The sequence below is a fragment of the Emydura macquarii genome, unplaced genomic scaffold (assembly GCF_026122565.2).
Source record: "Emydura macquarii macquarii isolate MOO-44397 ecotype Brisbane River unplaced genomic scaffold, CSIRO-AGI_Emac_v2 contig_3343, whole genome shotgun sequence".
NCBI classification, from domain to species: domain Eukaryota; kingdom Metazoa; phylum Chordata; order Testudines; family Chelidae; genus Emydura; species Emydura macquarii.
The window spans coordinates 7,498,916-7,521,911 of NW_027133480.1; the positions used below are offsets into that span (position 1 = coordinate 7,498,916).

The 22,996-nt window shown below is 43.1% G+C and overlaps 1 protein-coding gene across 1 annotated transcript in view; it reads left to right on the top strand.

The window, feature by feature from the left end:
• The window catches only part of LRRC27 (leucine rich repeat containing 27), a 59,078-nt gene that overhangs the window by 31,671 nt on the left and 4,411 nt on the right, over positions 1-22,996 (top strand). The window contains exons 9-10 of the mRNA XM_067533363.1: positions 2,312-2,408; positions 21,366-21,517. Of these exons, the coding sequence (XP_067389464.1) occupies positions 2,312-2,408; positions 21,366-21,517 (249 nt within the window). The remainder of the gene's footprint in view (positions 1-2,311; positions 2,409-21,365; positions 21,518-22,996) is intronic.

A 22,996-nucleotide genomic window follows, 5' to 3' on the forward strand; every position in this document is an offset into this window, starting at 1 on the left:
TCCCTTTCACTACTCCTTACTTTCATATGATATATTATAGAAGTATTTAAATAACATTTTTAATCATTACTAACTGGCAACGTACCAGAGACAATAAAACATGCATGTGTCATGAAACTTGTTGACATTTTTCAGTATAAAGTGTATGTATATCTAACAAATTTTGCTCTAAGGATTGTAAATTGTTTAAAATTCTGCATATTATCCCACAATGGGCATGTATTTTGAATCGTATACAGAAGCCAACACACTAGCTGCAGAACTTATCCACACACAAAAAAAAAAAACCAGATAGAATGTTAGGTTTATTTTATAACATTGTCTTAAATTTTCCAACATATGTCTATAATGTAGTTCATGCTTTTGCTTAATAGGTCATATGCAGTACATGTCTCTGCAGATGTGCAATGATGTGCAAGGACAATTAGCAGGATATAGAGGAGTGCGCAGAAAGTGTACTTCGATGTGTTGCAGAGCCCAGCTTCTTTGGAGTTGCCTTCATATCAATGCACAGAGAGGGGGACTGGGTATAGTAAGGGTGGGAGCAGAGGACCTGCTTTTGTGAGACTGCTCTGTTTGCCACCTTTCTCTCCTGCTTGTATAGGAGTGTTAGGGTTTGGAGAGCTACTTCAACCACGGTGCCCCTCTGCCCCCCCCGACAGACCTAGTTTAGGTACTGATTTGGGCCAATATTAGTAAAATGAGCTCTTCAGTTCTTTTAATAATTAATTAAACTTAATTCTTGTGTTGCCCTTTGTAGATATTAAATCCCCTAGTTTTTTATGCATCGCTCAATTAACTTACCTCCACAGTCAGATCAGGGGTTTGTCTATACTGGGTTTTTTTTTGCAGGGTCTAACAACAATGATGGAGAGGCAGCAAAGCATACCACTAGCATAGGATTGATGTGCACTGGTGTAAAAAATGACTTGCTGCATGACAATGTTTTTCATGTATATATACATGAATCTTATGTAAAACTAGGGAATTACTAAAGTCATTATCCTTGAAGTCCCTAAATCCCTCCCACAGAGGAAGCATCAGCAAATTAATTAGCTGAAAGGTTGATAATTTTTTTAAAATCCAAACAAAAATTGTGGAACTAATATAATGCCTGCTAAACTTCTCCACTAATTCACATAGCTTTTCATTATAGCTCATCTCTCTTTGATCACCTTTGAACTTTTCAGGTAAAATCCTTTGTTCAGATTCCAAGAAATCCAGTTCACACTGATGTGGATGCTGTGCATTATGCCACCAGCACAAGTATAAAACTGGCACATCTAATCCTAGGAAGATCAGTTCAGTGGAAGGGGGATTCTCTGGTTGCATTGTTGAAGTAGCTCTTACACTACTCCACATCCCTGCATTTGGTGTAGCAAGGAAAAGACTAGAGGAAATATGCTTGGCTAGGACACCTCAACACTATGATAATCTCTAGCTGCAGTTTCAGCCTCTTGGAGCCATTAGCAGCCAGTGTAGAGCAGAATAGTCTTTAGGCTGCTCTAGCTGTACACAGGATTAAGAAGAATTTAGGAGATGAGACAGAGGGAGCTATGTTTATATAGTTTTAAAAAGAATATGCAGATTTTATCACAGTGGATAAATCCATCCAAAGAGATAATATAAATACAATAATCCTTTTCCTTAATTTATAGTATCAGGCAATGATAGGACAAAGAGAAATAACCTGAAAGTAAGGAAGGAAAAGCTTAGGCTAGATACTAGGAAACAGTTCTTAACAGAGCAATTGGGCAGTTGAATGGATTATCAACACAGGCAATTGAAATACCATCTCTGAAGATATTCAAGATCAAATCAAATAAAACATTAGTGAGAATTATTTAGTGAGCAGCCCTACAAAATATTGGAGGGGAGAGAGTCAGATTAAATGACTTAAATTATCTTTTTCTGGTCCAACAGTCTATTTCTGGTCCAAATATGTATATACAAGTACCTCCATCCTTACTCAGTATTCTGACCTACCCAAGTTAGCCACCTAGAGATGGAAGCTCTGTAGCCTGTTGACAAACCTTTTGAGTAATCAGTCCCTTAACCATTTCAATTTGTGTGAATTCTTTTGCTGCTATATTTTTTCTTTCTGTAGTCGAATGTAGTGGTGTTCCTTTGAAGTGCTGATCTTCCCTTTGAATGCTAGTGCTTCAAAAAGATATCCCTAGTACATGAATTTTGTGCCACATATCTAGCACATTATTCCACTGTAAAATGGTTAACTGGGTAAAAAAAGTAATAACATTAACTTTTTAAAATGTAGTGTTAAAAGTTTTTTATATAAATTATTTTTTTTCAGAGATAAAGAAATGCTTCAAGAATGGAGACAGCGTGCCAAGTTGATGAAGGAGAAGAAAGAAGTATTGTTCAGGTATTCACCTACAAGAGCAGACATGGTATGTAATAGAGAATAGCAAGGCAGCATTGGATCAAGTAAATAATCCATTGATAAGACCCTCTGAACCTTTTTGCTCAGTGAACTGTATAGTTATGGGCTACTAGTGATGATAATACAATTAAATAGAAAAGTTCATACTTAAAATGCCATCACTTGGAAAAGCTTTGGGTGAATCTACAGCCCTCACATTGAAACATCTATATGGACCATGGATCCCACATGAATTGATGTGGACCAATGTGCAATATAGGAGTTGCAAGATCCTGCAAACAGCTATTCAAAATCTGTAGTAGTTCCAATAGCCTGATATTTGAAGTGTTAAAAAGAAGTACTTATGTTTAAATACATTTTTTTAATTACTGAATGCCTCCAATCTGTGATATTGCCTCTGCCAAACTGAAATTGATGTGGACTGGATCTTATGGTTCCTACATGTGTCTTGTAAACTCTGGCACTCTAAAAGGAAGCACCTTTTTTAAAAAAGGCTCAAATATGTAAAAAAAAATTGGGTTTATGCCATTATTTGCTTTTTCTGAGTTATAAAGAAGGTCTGAATAGTGTTTCCCAATTACACAAATAAAAAACCCCAAATTCTTATTGTTTCTTTATATTAGAAATTCTGTCCTTGTTTAAGTATGACATCGCAAGAGAGTAGATACTGAAAGCTGAAGACTCATACCTCTCAAATGCTCTAGTGTGAAATTCAGTGCGACTGTGACACAGAATGAGACATAAAAAAATTATTCATTCAGAAAACTTCAAATGCTTGGGATTCATTCTGTTAGTGTAAATAACTCTTTCTTTAATCTCAGTTTCATGATTTTTATTTTTTATGTAAATTTTCAACATAAAAAATGAGGGGACACCAGACTTCTGTAGAACAAAGGTAAGCTTTGAATTAAAACAAATGACAACTCTCAAAATGAGGTATTGTTAAAAGGGAAGGGATTTAGTCAGGTTGTTTAATATATTTTTGTTTTATTGATACCTGTTTAGCAATGTCTAATAAACATCTGGTAAAAGGGACATCTTTATTAAAGAATAAACACCCTCACTCCTTCCAATAGCACATGAGAGCTCACAATACATATCTCTGACACACCCATGAAAGAATGGTCTTTGCTGATATTTCTAAATAATGTGAAAATTAAAAGAAGACAAGAAAATCATTTTAGTCCTTTGATGTACGTCATAGAGAAGCAAAAGAGGGCACAAGCTACTTTTTAAAACATCCTTTGTAAGTCAGTTACTAAAATGATGGTACTGTGGGATAGGAGTCAGAACCCTGAGAGTGCAATCCACTGTTTTTAGTGGGGCTAAGATTACAGAGTTCAATTCTCAGTTCTGCCAATAACCTATTTTGTAACTTAAAGCAAGTAATTTATTTCTCTGTTCCTCTGTTTCACCTTCCATCCTTGGTCATGTCTATTTAGATTGTAAGCTCATAGAGGCAGAGACTGTCCTTTACTGTGTTTGTACAGTGCTTAACCCAATAAAGCCCCAATCTCAGCTGACGCCTCAAAGCACTAAAATAATAAATTAATAATAAAATAATTGCAATTAATAATTGTTTAATTTTTAGTGTATATGTAGAGGATTTTTTATTTGAAACATTATTCTCAGTTCTGTGTGTCTTAAAATTATTCACTAATGCAGATTTATACTTCTGAAAATAAGAAAAATTATGTTGCCAAATGTGTCCTTGATTCCAAGAATGTCTGTTATCATTAAACTGATAGTCTATTTGATGAAGAACATCACACTATGTTAACACAAGGACAACTTCAAAATTGGGCTATGTTCACTGCCTATACACTTTGCTGATTGCAGTTTAACTTGTGAGGAAGGGTATCATCATTTCAGGCAGCCTGAACAGATCTCAGACCCTTATTAATAGCTTTTGGTTTAGGAAATGGAAAATAAAACTAATACTTGAAATGTATAAAGGAACATTAAGCAATTTTCCAAACAAGTGAAAATTCCTGGCTCCATGACTGGTTGAAAACAGTTTTGTGACAAGTCTGATACTCTTTATGTGGCAGTAGCTAAGGCCACATTCTTCTGCCAATTTAAAAAAAACAACTCCACACTAAAGCTGCTCACATTGCAGCAGTAGATCTACATCATGACTTCCATTCCACAGGTGAGGGTGGGAGCACAGCAAACACATAATAGACTTACTTGCGGACTTGATAATAAGTACCAAGGATGAAAGCTTGGCCCCACTGAAGTCTTTTGATAAACTCCCACTGACTTTAGTGGGGTCAGGATTTCACCCCAAAGCTCCAGGGGTTTCAACAGCAGGAGCATTTTCAAGATATCCAAAGTGACAGCATCAGCTTGAGCAGAATGAGTCAGAAGGATTTTCTTTTGCTACTGTGAGTAATATGGGTTCAAATTGTACATACACCCTTGTTACTTAGTCAGGTGAATGCCTACTTAAACAGTGTGTTTTTTCCTAATTAAAAAATAATGAGGGATATCTGGATTTGGCCCATGGTGTTTATATTATCCCTTTGAAGGTAGATGCAGCAATGCTTTCTCTATGTAGGAATGTCTGTGTTTTAGTTAACCTGGCTGGAGTATTTTTTAGAATGTGTAGTTTTGATTAAAATAGTTGAGAATTAGGTGGATCATGTGTGATAAGAGTAAATCTGACAGTGTGATAACAGAATAACAGTAGAGTATCTTTACTTGCTGAGGAGGGCCCTTGTTTTTCTTTTCCATGTTCCCAAGTTTTATGAATACAAAGAAGAGAATGTGTTCAGTCTGAGAGCACAGTTCTTAAATTCCACATTTTTCTATGTCATTTGTAAGTAAATATTTAATACTGTATTTTTTAAATCCTCCGTTTAGGCAATGCTGAATGTATATATGAAGCACAAGAGGGCACTGTAGTACCATATATGTATGCCATAGTGGTGAGGTTGCTAAACACTGAGTGAAAGAATACATAGGTTATATTAGCAATATCTAGCAAAATTCAAAGCATATAAAAGGCTGGTTGGAAGACATTTTCATACTCATTTTTAGGTTTTCTCTTTTATTTTTTCACATATGAAGCGTATGCCCTTATTCTATCCTATCCTGGTTTTGCAGGTAGGGTGGAAAGAGGCTTCACATTTCTTGCGTATTGCAGAGAATATCACTTGCTAAGTAATGAACAAATAATGGCTTAATAATGTGCAGTCTGCCCAAATCTCAAGTAAAGTCCTCAAATAACCATTTCTTGCTATGTGGATCAGTTTTTAACATTATTTCTTGAATTTATTTATCAGCCTATGCATGTAGATATTTATTTGTGGAAGCCTATAAAATATGTTTCCATTATACCACAAAGCTGGCCATTGTGTAGAAACTGATTTTTACCAGTCACACTAAGGTCTTTTGGAAAGAGCCACAAGAGAGTTCAGACTCTGACACCTTTTACCTCCCCTTATGAACCAGTGATTGCTGTTGTACATGGCATGAGGACAAAGTTAAGTGACCATGGACATTTATTTACTTTCAAATTATTCCAGCAAAAGACTAATATAATTGATGGTTCATCCCTTTTACCATAAGAAAACAGCTGGGTTAACTAAACTGCAGGCTTTGTAAGACTTAACAATAAAAATGTATACAGTTTTGTTAATATAAAGTACTTGCTGTAAATCCAAAATATATAATTTAAGTGATGTTTGCTTGGTAAGGATGTTTACAAGATCCATAGGCAAGAGCTTTTGCAAGGACCACAGGCAAGCCTTGTGAGAATCATGAGGGGTCAGTCACAACTGGCAAAAAGCTGAGAAACTTTCATATAATTGATAAATGCATAATAATCTGTTAACAGAAATTGATGAACAGAAAATGAGCCAAATTCACCAAATTGGACAGAACCATCTCAAGTTCTGAACCATGTGACCATCTCTAGTTTTGAACCATGTGAAATATTTTTGAATCTCTTTAAACACTGAGCTCTGCTGGAAAGTTATACATTTCATGAGCATAATGCCAGCAAAGCATGTAACTAGGACTGTCTGGAAAAAACAATTCCATTTCACAAAACATTTAAGGTTTCAAAATTTGTTGTCATCTTGATGTGGAATGAAAATGAGACCTTTTACATGTTTTTCATGGAAAAACATGAGAGAGGAAGGGAGAGAAAGAGGCCAATAGTCTAGTGATTGTGTCACTCCCTGAACCTGGGCTTTCCACATCCCAGTTGAGTGCCAGGCCTGCCAAGCTACTGGCTATCTTGGGGTGGGTCAGGGGTGTCGGTGTGACACTGACACTCACTTACTCACTCACACTCAATTTTTCATTGGAAAAAAGGCTTTCATGGCCAACTTTTTGGCCAGCTCTACTTGTAATTTCCACAAGTCCCATGGGTTGGACTGATGCAGCTTTTAACTTTTAGTGAATCTGAAGTGGCAGTAACAAGCTGTACTGGTTATGCCGGTGAAGTTTATAACTTCTTTGAGGTCTCAGATATGATTTTACTGCTGAGAATTACATTTTTGCAGCTTTCTGATAGTTATAAATTCCACTAGTACATGAGTGCGTGTAACTCTTCTGAGCTGTCTCTCGCATCCACGTATGGTACTCTTATGAGCACCACTAACTAAATACAAGTCGTACTGAAGTTACAAGCAAAAATTCATTTCACTCTTCTTGACTATTTTGAGTAAAAGCAAATACTTTTTTCAACTTTAATAAAAACTAAAAGAATACCCAAATAGAAAACTTTCAGCTAGAGTTCAAGTTGAAAATGTATTAAAATATTCAGTCCTTTAAAATAACATTAATGAAATGTTATACATTTTTTAAAATGTTAATAACAAATACTAAAAACTTAGGAACTACAGTTATATTTTCAACAGTAAACTTAACTCTGCTTTTATACCCTTCTTCTACCTGTAGACCAGAGATCCCCTTACTCTCCGACAGTCCAATCTATCCGTCCATTATGGGCACAGTCCACCACAACCCCACCACAGTCTTCATACTGACCAGCAAATCATCCAATTACCTACAGTATAACAGTCAATGACTCAGCACAGCACCAACCATTTACTCACAACAGGCCAGAGATTGCAACTTGTCACGTTACCCTTCACATAGGTCTACTCTGCACTGGAAAAATTTTCAAAAAACTGTAACTGGTTTTCAGATTGGTTCGGAGAAACCAGAATGTGATCTAAGCTATGGTATATACCATACTCCAGGCATTTGGAACTGTTTTTACTAAAGTGGTTTCAAAATGTGCTGAACTGCATTATGACTCCAAATGGTTTTAAATATGGTTAGAATGTTTTGAGAAATTTCCCCATCATAAAACAGTCCATGTAGTCCAGAATGACATCACCTATCCCACTGTGGGTAAAAGTCTAAAATATTTTATTTCAATATATTAAAAATTCACAATACCTATTTGAGTCAGTCTTTTGAAAAGAATTTAAAAAATCCAAACCTCCTAATATATTCTAAAAATCCAACTTTAGTCTGTCCACTCTAGAGCTGATCAAAAATTTTTCTCTGAATCTTTTTCACTAAAAAATGTAGATTCAGTGACATTTTACCAATTTGACTTAGTTTCACCAAATTTGTTTCAATCAGGGGAAAAACAAAACAGAAAATATCAAAACATTTTGACAAATTTGAAATGAACCATTTTGATTTTTCGATTTAAAATGACTTGATTTTGAAATTTCCTTCAATTTTTATTTAAAAGATCGAAAGTTTACAAATGGTCAAAATGTTTTTTGATTTTGTTAAAACATTTTGTTTGACCCAAAACAAAAAATGTGAATTTCTGCTTTGCCAAAAATTTTGAAAAATGTTGGTTGCAACCAACACACTTTTTTTCCCCAGAATTGCCAGCAAACCAAGAAATCAGTAATTCACGTAGCTCTAGTCCACTGTACATCTAGTGACAGGAATACCAATATATATGTAGGTTTTAGTCTACTTTGCAAAGGAGAGGAGAGTGATAGTGAATAGACACAGAGACCTTGCTTGGCAGGGTCCTCTACTCCTAGCAATGCAACCACCAGATTCCTTCTGCCTCTCTCATCCCTCAGGTCAGTTACCAAATCATGTGAAAAAATGTAAGGGAGTTGAGATGCATCACATGCACCTCTTGTTCATCTGCACAATAGGTTGGGTTCTGTAGAGTTGGGTTCTGTATCTTACACTAGCAGCAGATATTTGGCCATCAGCAATCAACTGTGTACTGTCTCCTCTCAGATCTGGGTGCTCTTTTCATCACAAGGCTTGATTCCCAGGGACACCAGGATCTACCCTAACATCTACCAGATATATAGCAGAGACCCTCCTTCCATCAATATAGAATAAAAGGAGGGTGGGGAGAGAGTGAGCTATATACACTAAGTAGCCTGCTGTTGGACAGACTTAAGTTTTCTCTGGCCATTGGCAAAGGTCTCTTGGTTCAGGATATAGTATGGATGAGGGATACAGTGGCAGAATTAAAGTTGGTACTTCCAGTTTTTAAAGTTTGGACTTTCTAATGGTTTGTATCTGTAAATGCTATGACTTAACTAAATGCAACAAAAATGTAAAAGTGCAAGATACAAAACCCAACCCTTAATTTTAGAAAAAGAAAAATCTATGCTTGGTCTACATAAAATTTCAAGCAAAGTGCCATGACTTTAGTCACAATAAGCTTAGCGAAATTGATGAACAGAGTCTTTATGTAGCTCCTGGAAAAGTAGTAGTAAAGAATGGCTCACTAGTTTTTCTAAATTTATATTTGTAATCCAGTCAAGCCAAAACCTAAGTTTATAATACAAAACCAGATGTGTTTATACTGTATGTATGAAATGTTTATCAGCCTTTCAATTTTACAACAAAAGATTGTTTAACATTTCCCATTTTGTTTTTCTGTTATTAAAGTTCTTAGTCCTTGTCAGAATGCCTATTATTTAAAGTAAAGAAACCGCTTTCTTTGGAAAATGCAGAAGAACCTTTTAAAATTGGAGCCATTTTTTATTCCTCTGTTGCAATGAGCTCAGGCCAAGTTTATTATACAACACATTTGAAAATAAAGAAACAAGCTGTATGATCTGAGAGGCCTTCATCAACAGATACGTTTGCAATAAATCTGGTTTTATCTGAAACCTTCACTCTGAATGTCACTGATTTTGTTCTTTAGGGCAATTACTCACAAGCTGATGGAGATTTATTTTGTATTATCTGTTTGCTTAATAAGGGGGCAAGGACTTACACTTTTTTTTTAAGCCAATGTCATATTTGAAGGTTCTCTCTTTAAGTCATTGTGTCATATAGATATTCATAGATATGAGTAAATGCTCTGTGGCTAGTCCAAAATAGCTTCTAGATGCTGACTTATGAACTTTCTATGTGCCTCTGAAACCTGTAACATTTCTCTAGTGGTTACTTCTCCCTTGGAAGATTTTGTAATGCCAATTTTTACATTGTGCAACCACCCAAACCAGCCTTTTCCTATATGCCAGTCAGGATAATGCAAATCACTTTGGAGGACTCATTGATCAGCATCAATGCATTCCCTGGTGCCCTAATGCATGGACAAATTATTGTGTGTTCCCATAGACATCAATAAGGAAGTCAATGCTTAGAGGCATATCCAGATTTTAGTGGTGGATACGGCATTTCCCATGCATCTCTCCCAATTCCCACATACAATAAACAAGTACTATTGCTGTCATTTCCCATGTCATGTTTTCACTCCAGTCATTTGGCTGCAGAAGGTCCCACAAGCTGTGTGGCCTCAGCAGACAGACGGCTGGACCAAAGACAAAGAGCTGCAGTGCAATGGAGACTAGAAACTCACATGTAGGAGCTCTGCTGTCTCTAAGCAACTCTACAACGCCTTGGGACAAAAAAAAATTCTTACTAGTGGGCAGAATTTTTACCTTCTACCCTTTCTGTGCAGCCAATAGACACTCTTTTTGGGCAACTTGCATATTCCAGAAGTAGCGTATATTTTTCTCTGGAGATAATTTTAAATGAGGAATATGTACTAACATCACTATCTATCTGGGATTAAATATTATAGGAAATGTAGGGTCTTAATAGTTTCCCAACATTGGTACCATATTCTTTCTTTTTTTTTTTTTAACAGACTTGCTCTCTCTAACATCATATACAAAAAAATCATTAGGATCAATGTACTAATTACAACATTTAGGGCTATATTTATAAGGGGGCCTTACATGTTGCAACACATAACTTTTGGGCGCTCTGCCACCAGGTGAAATTAACAACTTTGACTTAGGTGCCAAGGCTCCCTATATAATGTATGGGGAGAGTTAGGTGCCTAAAAAAAGGGAATCACAGAAGCTAGCATGCTGAATGAGGAGCCACTTAAAATAGCCAGTAGGAAATACCAATGAAAAGGGTGTGGACTAAACCCTACCCCTCAAAAGGGCGTTAGGCACCTAATTTGGAATTCACAGATGTGGACCAAGTCCTGAAGTTAGGGCTGATGTGGCTTAAGTGCTCTTCTCAAGAAAAATCTAACCACTGCCTATGAAATTGTCCTTACTTTCTCTCCGTCCCAATGACTTTTTAAGTATTTTATAAAAAGTAGAACAGCTTCAGCAAAGAGATCGAGAAAGATCCACCCCACAATATCCTCCTATAGGCCAGTGGTTAGGGCACTTTCATGTATGAGGGGCACTCAAGTTCAAGTCCCTGCTCTTTAACAGGCAAAGTGGGGATTTTAACTTCCACATCCTAGGGAATGTGCTCTGACTAGTGGCTGGGGGGCCAGCACCATCACTTCACTGTCTTTTATGTTGGTAGGCATGCTAACAGATCAAGCCCATAGGTAATATGGGTGGGGGAAGCACCTAGTTTGTGAATCCCACGGGGGCTAACGCACTGAGCAGCTTCGCAAAATCAGGATTTAGGCAGTTGTATACATGTCCACTGGCAGAAATTTAGGTGTCATGGGGTTAATACTAGTAGAAACTTAAGTGCCTAGGAATTTAGGCACCTACATGGTTAGGAGGTAGCTGAATAGTGGTGTTGTGAATGATGGTGCTAAATGTTGGATTTAGGCACCTGAAGTGGCAGTTAAATGTGTAAATTTCCCTTGTGAATCTAGCCCTTCGGGTGAAATCTTAGTCCCACTGAAGTCAATGGGAGCTTGTCCCCATTTGAAGTCAATGGCAACATTTCCATTGACTTCAGTGGGACCAGAATTTCACCCAGCACCTCTAAAATATAGGAGAAGGGGTGCTTCTTTAGGAATAGGAACATTCCAAATCATGATTTGAGGAAGATGACTGTTGTGTTAGACAGCTGGTACTACAAGTGTACTGTATCTGTGAAATGAATACAAAGAGTACATCAGTCTCCTATTTAGGGAAGGCACCACTTTCATAAACCTTAAATTCACACACATTTTTCAAAAAGAAGCAACATTTCAAAAATATTTGTATATTGTCACTGATGATAAGCGTATCCCTGGTCTGACTGAGGGCAATGAGGGTTTTGCCATTGACTGAGGTGGAGCCAGGATTTCACCATTAAAGTTTCTTTCACTCTTTATGAACAGATTAAGTTATAAAATAAATGTTCTGTTCATGATTTTCTTTACTATGTTTGTCTGTAGCTGGATTAGCTTTAAGCAGAAAATTAGTATTTATATTTAATACAAGTCAAATCTAGGAAACCGTAATCTTACTTTCTCCTTTAAGTGATTGTCTATATGCACATTCCACTGATGGTGCACAGTCACCTTGTGCACTAGAGGTTGAAGTCTCTTTGACCAGCAGTATCCCTAGTGTGTGCATGTGCTCTTCAGTCTTCACGCTCCTCTGCAAGGGCATATAAGGTCAAGGCGTGCCCACTGCTATTCAGTTCCTCTCACCACCTCATGGGTTAGAGATGGAGCCCATCTCCTCCTTATACCTTTAGCTAATAGTTTTACAATTAGTTTTATGGTATAGTTAGTCATTTTAATAGTTTTAGTAGTTTGGTTGCCTGTTGAAATCTTTAGTTGTGAGAATTTACCCATTCACTATAGCATCATCCGGGTTGCCCGTGTTTAAATACCGCCCCTCATGCAAGGGAGCTATCCCCACTGCAGACAGACACTCAAAGTGCTTTTATTGTCTGGGAGAATCACACATTCCCAGTAAATATGTGATTTGCAAGTTCTTCAGCTACCAAGCTAGAAAGGTTAGGGCGGCCGGCCTTCAGGACTTCCTAATGACCAAGTCAATGAGACGTGCTTCTGAACTGGACTCACTAGACCCCCCCTTGTATAGGGACCTTTTGAGCCAGAGTGTGAGAGTGTTGGCTCTTTGCCTTCAAGAGCTCTGACTCGAATTGTGACTATAATTATGGCATCATCCTCAGACAGAACACAGGGAGCTAGAAGTTGTTGGAGCAGGTCACATACCAAGGCATACTCTAATAGGAAAACCGCAGCTCCAAATGGTTCCCACTGGAGCTCAGCCTTGATCCGGTTGCAACCATACAGCACTGAAGCTTCTGGTACTGAAAACCAAAACCTCAGGAAAAAGAATGGCACTAACCCCAGCAAAGTTTACCCCAATGGCCCCAGCACCGACTTTTCTGGAACCAAGCCAGTCAGGATAGTGCACCATCACTGTTGCAGAGATTGCTTTACTACCTTAACCAGTTACTGTGTAGACACTGACATTGCCCGATGTGGCATCAGTGGACCTGCAGGTCATCCAGAGGCACAATCTTCCTTGCTCTTGACTGCTGCACTACAGTCAACACTGATTTTATCTAGTAGTGTGGCACTATTGGTAACACTCCGAAGGCCATGGCTATGCATTCTCCTCAAATTCATCTTCAGAACTAGGGGATGAGAAATTCCACCCCAGAACGTAATTACCCAGACTGTCACCATCTTATAGAGGATCCAGACACACCTCACAGGAAAGATATTGGGACTCACAGAATCCAGGCTTATGGTTCCCTATCCTCTGGCCACCAGGCTCTTACTCACCAATGCCCATGTTGCCTTGCTGGGGACTCTGGTCAGCTCAGAACTACTTCAGCCCCAGACAGCAACTGTACCACCAGAAGGCTGCCGCCTCCAGAGCACCGCACATTCAGATGACCTCCACAGCTTTTCCCAGCACAACCACAAGTAGAGGAGAAGGTATTGGTCCCACAAATGAACAACTATAAGGGTTTCCAGGATCCATTAAAGGAATGGCCAAGATCCTCCAAATCCCTGTTGAGATAGTGGAAGAACAACCATATAAACTGGTAGACATACTTCAAGGCTCCACAGTAGGGAAGATGGCCCTCCCAGTCAATAAGAACATTATAGATCTAGCCAGAATCTCGTGGCAGACACTTGATTTGGCATCACCTACATCCCGCAGGGTAGACAAGATCAAGTGCCTCTTACGGGCGCGAAATTCTTTTTCATGCATCTTATCCCCTTCTCCCTTGTAGTCACAAGTGTAGTGGCAAATGAAAAGGCAAAACAATTCAGATCCACACCACAGGAAAAAGAGCCAAAGAGACTAGATTTATGTGGCTAGAAAGCCTATTCCTCAGCAAGTGTACAGTTCTGTGTAGCCAGTTATCTGTCCATATTAGCCAGATACGACTTTTGCATACAAGAGGCTGCCTCCCTTTATGGACAGTTTTTCTAACAACGCTCATGGGAACTTCATGTCACTCGTTAATAAAGGCCAGCTTATAGCCAGAATGAGCCTCCAAGCAGTACTGGTACAGCAGATATGGATGCCAGATCAATGGCAATAGCTACTGTCATGTGTCTGTCGTGGCTTCAGGGATTGGGTTTCCCCAAAGAAATCCAAATGATGGTGTAAGACTTGCCTTTTGAAAGGGCCAAATTCTTCAGCTCTAGAATTGAAGTGGCCCTTCCATACACTGAAGGACTTATGAGCCACCTTGACTTCCCTCAGAGTATACACACCAGTTCCTAAAAGGAAGCAAATGAAACAGCAGTATCGAGACCAATCTGGATGATTTTTTACTGTCAAAGGTCTTTAAAACCACCAAGGAAACTACAGCACTTCCACAGTAGAAGACAACCCACTGCTCCATCATGAAACTTCGAATCTCAGAAGCACTCATTCTGATTGTACAGTTGAGAGCTGGGTTCTACCTCCTTTGTCTGGAAAATGACAACCTCCTCTTTGGAAACTGGTTAGCTCACTTCAGGAATGCTTGGTCTCTTATCATCACCAACCAGTAGGCTATGGATATAACGGTGAAGGCAGAAGGCAGTAGAAGAGTGCTGGATGGGAGATATGTGAGCCCCAGAATGCTCCGGGCTTTGTTCCCTGCTGACTCACTCAGAACCACTGGGGGCAATTAGGAGCAGCTGAGGCTGATTAGTGATCAGCCAGGTGCTCCATAAAAGGGCTCCGCCCCAAACACACAGTGCACGAGCTGGAGGAAGTAGGAGTGCTGTGCTGTGGTGAGGTGAGAGGAGTGCTGTGCTGTGGTGAGGTGAGAGGAGTGCTGAGCGGTGGTGATAGGAGTACGGAGCTGTGCCGAGGAACGAGCTGGTGAGCAGAGCGCTGTGGTGGAGCAGTGAGGAGGAAGGTACCAGCTCCAGAAGCCAGAAAGACTGAAGGAGGGGGAAAATTAGCCCAGGGGAAGAGTGTGCCGTCTGGAAAGCAGTACCAGCAGCACATAGCTGCTTCTTATAGGGCCCCTGGGCTGGGACCCGGAGGAGCGGGTGGGCCCGGGTCCCTACCCCCTCCCTGTGGGAAGACGGGGTGACGGGCAACTTCCTGGCCCACTACAAGCAGGAAGGTGCGAGACCCACTGAGAAAAGCCGGCCATCAGCCACACGTGGTGTCAGAAGTGGGATGTTCGCACAGTGGGTTTGAACCAGGGAGACCCCAACCCACCCCGCTACTAAGATGGAGGATGTGGTGAAAGCCCTGGTGCAAGCCACAGCCGCCCAGCAGGAAGCTACCCGGGTCCAGGCAGTAGCCCAGCGGGAGGCCGTACAACTACAGCAGGAGACCAACCGCCTTCTGATGAGCCAGGCTGCCCAGGACCGGGCCCTACTCCAAGAGGTGGTAGGCCAGTTGAAAGTCCTGGTGGAGCGAGGGGGCAGCCCAGATGGGGCGCGGGCCATACGGGCCAGTAACTACCTCCAGAAAATGACGCGGGAGGATGATGTGGAGGCATATCTCCTGGCCTTTGAGAGGACAGCCCTGCGGGAGGCCTGGCCCCAAGACCAGTGGGCCAGCCTCCTCGCCCCTTTCCTAGGGGGAGAGGCCCAGAAGGCCTACTATGACATGGCGGTAGATGCTGCTGCAGACTACTCCCAGCTAAAGGCTGAGATCCTGGCCCGATCTGGGGTGACCGTGGCAATGCGGGCCAAGAGGTTCCATGAATGGCGGTACCAGGAGGACAAAGCACCCCGGTCCCAGCTGTTCGATTTAATCCACCTAACTCGGAAGTGGCTACGCCCTGAGGCCCTCAGCACCGAGAAGATGGTGGAACTTCTAGTGGTAGACCGGTACATGCGGGGGTTGCCATCAGGCCTCCGAGCCTGGGTGGGACAGAACGATCCCTCTACATACGACGAACTGGTCGCCCTCGTGGAGAGACAGTTGGCAGCCCGTGAACTGTCCCTGACTCCCCAGGAGAAGACCTGGCGGGCCCAGAGGCCGGGCACCAACCCCAGTTCTGGGACGATCGGGAGATCCAAGAGGATGGGACCCGAACGCCGAGTCATTGAGGACCGGCCCAAGGATCGAAGGGGACTGGGGGACTCAGGGGGCGAGGACAGGGGTGGCCAGCCAAGTAGCCCAGGACAGAGGGGGGCCACTAATCGGTCCTACCGATGCTATGGATGCGGGGAACTGGGCCACATAGCAGCCCAGTGCCCCAATGGGGACGAGCCCATGCAATGCAATCTGGGTGGCCATGAAGGGTGCTGCGGTCTCATTGGCCTGGTAGGGGTGGTAGAGGCCCCCCATGGGTACACCAGGCCGGTCAAAATGAATGGCATAAAAACCATTGCCCTGGTAGATTCGGGGAGTGCGGTCACCCTGGTCTCTGGGAAGCTGGTGGGGTACGATCAGCTGACCCGGGCCAGACACACTGGGATAACCTGCGTACATGGGACTGTAAATTTCTATCCTTCGATCCCAGTGAAGATTGAGATCCAGGGGAGTGTTACCCGGGTGACAGCAGGGGTGGTCCCTAAACTCCCCTACCCAGTCTTGATTGGGAGAGATTTCCCTGGGTTCAAGGACCTACTTCCCCCAGTAGAGCCCGGAGTGGAGGGCAGGCCCCTGCCGGAGACCGAGGCGCAGGCAGCCAGCCCTGCCCCCGCGTTTGCCGAATTTGCTCCCGAAGTATTTGCACCCCCTGGGAGGCCCCGAAAATCCCGGCGGGAAAGAAGGGCGGCTAAACACCTAGGGACACAAATATTGGCTGGGGCCCAGAAAGCTGCTCTGGCTAATAGGCGAACCCGTTCAGCAGGCCAGGAGACTGCCCAAACTAGCAAGGAGCCAGAGGCAGGCCCCAGTGCCAGCAGGGGCGGCCCCGAGGACGAAGGTGGGGCTGAGCCCCTAAGGGACGGCCAGTTGGGGCCCCTGCGGGAAACTTTTGGGCAAGACCAGGCCAACGACCCACTATATGTGAATGTGGGGGGAGGTAGTGGAAATAGACGGCGTGCCTGTGGAGGGCCGGACCAAGGGCCCGGGGCCATACTATATCCTGAGGCGCAACCTGCTGTACCGGGTGACACAGATGCGGGAGGAGGAGGTAGAACAACTCTTGGTGCCACGAAAGCATACCAGGGCAGTACTGGAGCTGGCCCACAGCCACTTATTCGGAGGGCACTTAGGGGTAGATAAGACCCTTGACCGAATTCTGAGACGGTTTTACTGGCCAGGAATACGGGCGGAGGTCCAAAGATACTGCCTCTCCTGCCCGGAGTGCCAATTACACAGCCCCCGGCCTCACCTGCGAGCCCCATTAGTGCCCCTACCCATCATTGAAGTTCCTTTCGAGAGGATAGCTATGGACCTGGTGGGACCCCTAGAGCGATCGGCGAGGGGCCATCGGCACGTGCTCGTCATTTTGGACTATGCCACCCGTTACCCTGAAGCCATCCCATTAAGGAACCCCACCTCCAAAGCGATCGCAAAGGAACTACTCCAGGTCTTCGCTAGGGTGGGCATCCCTAAGGAGATTTTGACAGACCAAGGGACCCCCTTTATGTCCAGATTAATGAAAGACCTTTGCACCCTGCTCCGCATCCAGGCTCTGAGGACCTCAGTCTATCATCCGCAAACAGATGGCCTGGTCGAGAGGTTTAATCGTACCCTCAAGAGCATGGTAAGAAAGGTAGTGGCCCAGGACGGAAAGGATTGGGATGCCCTACTACCCTACCTGATGTTTGCAGTACGGGAGGTCCCCCAGGCATCCACTGGGTTCTCTCCCTTCGAGCTATTGTATGGTCGCCATCCACGGGGTATATTGGATATAGCCAAAGAAGACTGGGAGGAGCAGCTCAACTCAGGACGAAACGTCATCGAGCACGTGGCAAAGATGCGAGAGCGAATAGCCCGGGTAACTCCCATCGTGCGGGATCACCTGGAGAAGGCCCAGGAGACCCAGCGGACCTACTATAACCGACGGGCCAAGGCACGGAGGTTTCAGCCAGGAGACCGGGTGATGGTGCTGGTGCCAACGGCAGAGAGCAAGCTCCTGGCTAGCTGGCAAGGTCCGTATGAGATTGTGGAAGCAGTCGGAGACCTAAACTATAAGGTGAGACAGCCAGACCGCCGGAAGCCGGTGCAGCTGTACCACATTAACCTACTGAAGCCCTGGCGGGACCGGGAGGCATGCCTGGTCGCCCGAGAAGCGACCCCCCAGACAGATGCTCCACAGGGGGAGGTTAGAATATCCCCTGAATTAACCCCCGAGCAACGGACCGAGGCTATCGACATGGTCCAGCGGAACCAGGACGTGTTCTCCAAACAGCCCGGTCGGACAACGACAGTCCACCATCACATCATCACTGACCCTGGGGCGCGGGTGACGATAAGACCATACCGGATCCCAGAGGCCAAGAGGGAAGAGATTAGGACGGAGGTAAGAAGGATGTTGGAGCTCGGGGTAATTGAAGAGTCCCACAGCCAGTGGTCCAGCCCAATAGTCCTAGTCCCCAAGCCTGACGGTACCCTGCGCTTCTGCAATGACTTCCGAAAGCTGAACGAGGTATCCAAATTCGATGCCTACCCAATCCCCCGTATCGATGAGCTAGTAGATCAGTTGGGCAAGGCCCGCTACCTGACCACCCTGGACCTGACAAAGGGCTACTGGCAGATCCCCCTAGCCAAAGATGCCAAAGAGAAGACCGCCTTCTCCACACCTGACGGCCTATTTCAATATACCGTCCTCCCCTTCGGACTCCATGGGGCCCCCGCAACCTTCCAGAGGTTGATGGACCACCTACTGCGACCCCACACCAAGTATGCAGCCGCCTACCTGGATGATGTGGTCATCCATAGCCCCGACTGGGAAACGCACCTGGGGAAAGTGGAGGCGGTGCTCGACTCCCTCCGGAAAGCTGGCCTCACGGCAAACCCGGCTAAGTGTGCGATAGGACTGGCTGAGGCCAAATACCTGGGCTACGTGGTAGGGAGAGGCCTGGTCAAGCCCCAGTGGGACAAGGTGGAGGCCATCCGGGCCTGGCCCCGACCGGTCCGCAAGAAACAGGTCAGGGCGTTCTTAGGGATCGTGGGCTATTATAGGAGGTTTATTTCCCACTTTGCTGCTAGAGCAGGGCCCTTAACTGACCTCATAAAAGCTCGGGGCCCAGATATAGTGAAATGGACTGACGCGGCTGAAAGAGCGTTCCAAGACCTACGGTCAGCCCTTTGTGGCCACCCGGTACTGATTACCCCAGACTTTGACAAGGACTTCATCCTCCAGACGGATGCCTCCGAGACAGGACTAGGGGCTGTACTCACACAGCTAGTTGGCAGCGAAGAACACCCGATCCTGTATCTTAGCAGGAAACTCCTCCCCAGGGAGCAGAGGTACGCAGTGGTCGAGAAAGAATGTCTGGCGATTAAGTGGGCCATGGAAACCCTCAGGTACTACCTCCTGGGGAGACGTTTCACCTTGGTGACGGACCACGCCCCACTCCGGTGGATGCACACCAACAAGGAGAAGAATGCGCGTGTCACCCGATGGTTCCTCTCCCTGCAGCCTTTCCACTTCCGGGTGCAGCATAGGGCCGGAAGCCAACATGGCAACGCTGACGCCCTGTCACGCCAGCACTGCCTTACGTCCCAAGTAGCCCAACCCCATGGTGTTGCGCAGGGGGGGGGATGTGTGATATGGTGAAGGCAGAAGGCAGTAGAAGAGTGCTGGATGGGAGATATGTGAGCCCCAGAATGCTCCGGGCTTTGTTCCCTGCTGACTCACTCAGAACCACTGGGGGCAATTAGGAGCAGCTGAGGCTGATTAGTGATCAGCCAGGTGCTCCATAAAAGGGCTCCGCCCCAAACACACAGTGCACGAGCTGGAGGAAGTAGGAGTGCTGTGCTGTGGTGGTGAGAGGAGTGCTGTGCTGTGGTGAGGTGAGAGGAGTGCTGAGCGGTGGTGATAGGAGTACGGAGCTGTGCCGAGGAACGAGCTGGTGAGCAGAGCGCTGTGGTGGAGCAGTGAGGAGGAAGGTACCAGCTCCAGAAGCCAGAAAGACTGAAGGAGGGGGAAAATTAGCCCAGGGGAAGAGTGTGCCGTCTGGAAAGCAGTACCAGCAGCACATAGCTGCTTCTTATAGGGCCCCTGGGCTGGGACCCGGAGGAGCGGGTGGGCCCGGGTCCCTACCCCCTCCCTGTGGGAAGACGGGGTGACGGGCAACTTCCTGGCCCACTACAAGCAGGAAGGTGCGAGACCCACTGAGAAAAGCCGGCCTGCTCTGCTGATCCTCACAAAAATTGTCCTTCAATCATTGTTTCACTAACTCCTCTGAGCTCCTGCCTCCTTAATATGATCACTGCTTGGGAGTCATCTTCAGTAGAATGTGCATATGGACAATCACCCAAAGGAAAAAGAGAAGTTATTTACTGTGCAGTAACTGGAGTTCTTTGATATGTGTTCTCCATATGCATGTTCTGCAACCTGTCTTTCCATTCCCTCTTCTTTTGAGTCCTATTATAAGAGATTCTGCAGTAAGAAGGAACTGAATGGGGGCAGGTGTGCCTTTCCTTTATATGCCCTCATAAAGGACTAAAGAATGTATGCACCCCCTATAGGTGCTACTGACCAACATAACTTTGAGCTCTAGCACATGAGGCACTTGTGCACCAGCATGTGGACAACATATCTTGAAGAACTCCAGTTACTGTACATGGTAAGAAACGTTCCTATATTTCTTATACCGTATACTCTATATGTAGAGGAAGATTTTCAGGGCACATATGGGACTTGGATATATCATGAAATTGCTTTACAATGGGAATTGGGGGGCTAACTGCCTTTGTGCCTTTGAAAATCTCCCCTGCAATTATTTAATTTCCTTACCATAGACAAAATAATTCAGAAAAGATGTTCAAACCAAACCTTTCATCTCACAGTCTTGCTTGTTGGTACACTGAACTCTGTAGATAATCCTCTTCCTGTAGAAATGGAATAATTTTTATAATAAATTAAAAGAGGAGTAAAAATATGAAAAATGTATCTACAATATTAAATAAAACCTAAGGATTTTTATAGCACCCCTCACTATCTAGTATATTGATTGTAGGAAAGACTTTCTTGCATTTGTGGTATCTCAAATAACCACTCAATAAAAAAAAGTTTACCCATTTTAAAAACATTTTGCAGAAAGGAGATGCTGTGGTGATTACTGGCTATGATTTAAAAAAAAACAGACATTTAATCTCAATACTGAAATAGTTCTAATTAATGATGCCTTTCCATGAAATGCACCAATCATGTATTATGTTGTACTTTTTAGATATCAAAAAGTGTCCCATATGCTACTGATAACATCAATTATCATAACATGAAAGAAGGATATGAAAACCTAAAGAAACATACTCCTGAAAAAAGTGAACACATGAGAAGAATGTTGAAAGTAAATTCTATAAGAGATGCTGAAGCTGCAAGGTTAGTAACACATACTATAAACTTTAAAAAGTGTTCTTAGACAACACTGTGGTGGGACATCCTTTTGTTTTATTAGTATGAAATTATAAATAGATTGCTTTGCTGTTCCATATAACAAAACAATCCCTCATCTTTATAGAAGAAAATAAACCTGCACAGTAAAAAATAAAAACTAGTTCTTAACTTCTAAAAAGCTGTATAGTTTATTAAAAGAACAGTTATCTCTCAAGATTTGCATCTGAGCTGCATCCATTTCAGAATCCTTCATGTATAGTGCAACTGCAATAGCTTAATATAATATAATTAATTATAATAATAATGATATTGTACTTAGGGCTTGTCTACACTTACAGCACTGCAGCTGTGCAACTGCACTGGTGCAGCTGTGCTGCTGTAGCACTTAGTGAAGACACTATCTGTGCCGATGGGAGAACTGTTCCTGTCATCATAGGTACTCCACCTCCCCAAGGAGCAATAGGTAGGTCGACGGGAGAAGCCCTCCAGTCAACATAGCACTGTCTACATCGGGTGTTAGGTTGGTATAACTATGTTGTGGAAAATCCACACCCATGAGTGACATAGTTATATTGACATAAGTTCCTAGTGTAGACCAATCTAAGGCACCTATCTCTGTACATGTTAAGACAGCGAATGTGGGCCAGAGAGCTGGGTAGAAACTGTGTAAGTGGTCCTTGTTGTGTCTGTCATCTGAGCTGAAAGGACCCCAACTAACTGGTAGACAAATCTCAAAAGGTTCAACTGGGATAAAAATTTGTATGCTTATCTGAATTGCTTTGGTCTGCAAATCAGACTGGAAAACCTTATGGGAGTAACAAAACTTTCTAGTTCTAGTCCAGCCACAAACCATTGAAGAGTGGGAAAATGAAAACAAATCCCAAAAAGCCATTTTTTTTAGTCTCAAAAAACATCTAGTTCCACTTTTGAAAAAACTCCAGGTGATCTTATTTTATGTGTATACATTTTTTTTTAAATAGAAAGCTTCTGGCTCACTCCAGGTTTATACATTTAGCAGTTACTGTACAAACTTCTAGTACGCAGTGAAAAATGAGGATTAATTTGCCTGAAGTGTGCATATATATTATGACTAATGCACATTCTGCCATCCTTATTGATAGATAATATTCCAGGGAAAAACTACCAGATTTACCTAAGTCAAGAACTATTGTAACCAGCTTTAATTACAAATACATTGTGCTGTACCCTGGAGTAATGAGGAAAAGATATGGTTATAGTTACTGCAGTTACAGCCTGACACAACTGTTCATTGAATCAAGTGTAAGGAGTGGAGAAAGTAAGGAAAACTACAACGAATATGTTTGCTCAATAATTATTAATACTTAAATCCTATCCGTGTATTGTATGCTTTTGGTTCTAAACTTTTACAAGTCTTTGCAAATAATTATTTTCCTTCTGTGGGACTGAATTGTAATACTCCTCTCACATTCAGACTGTCACAAC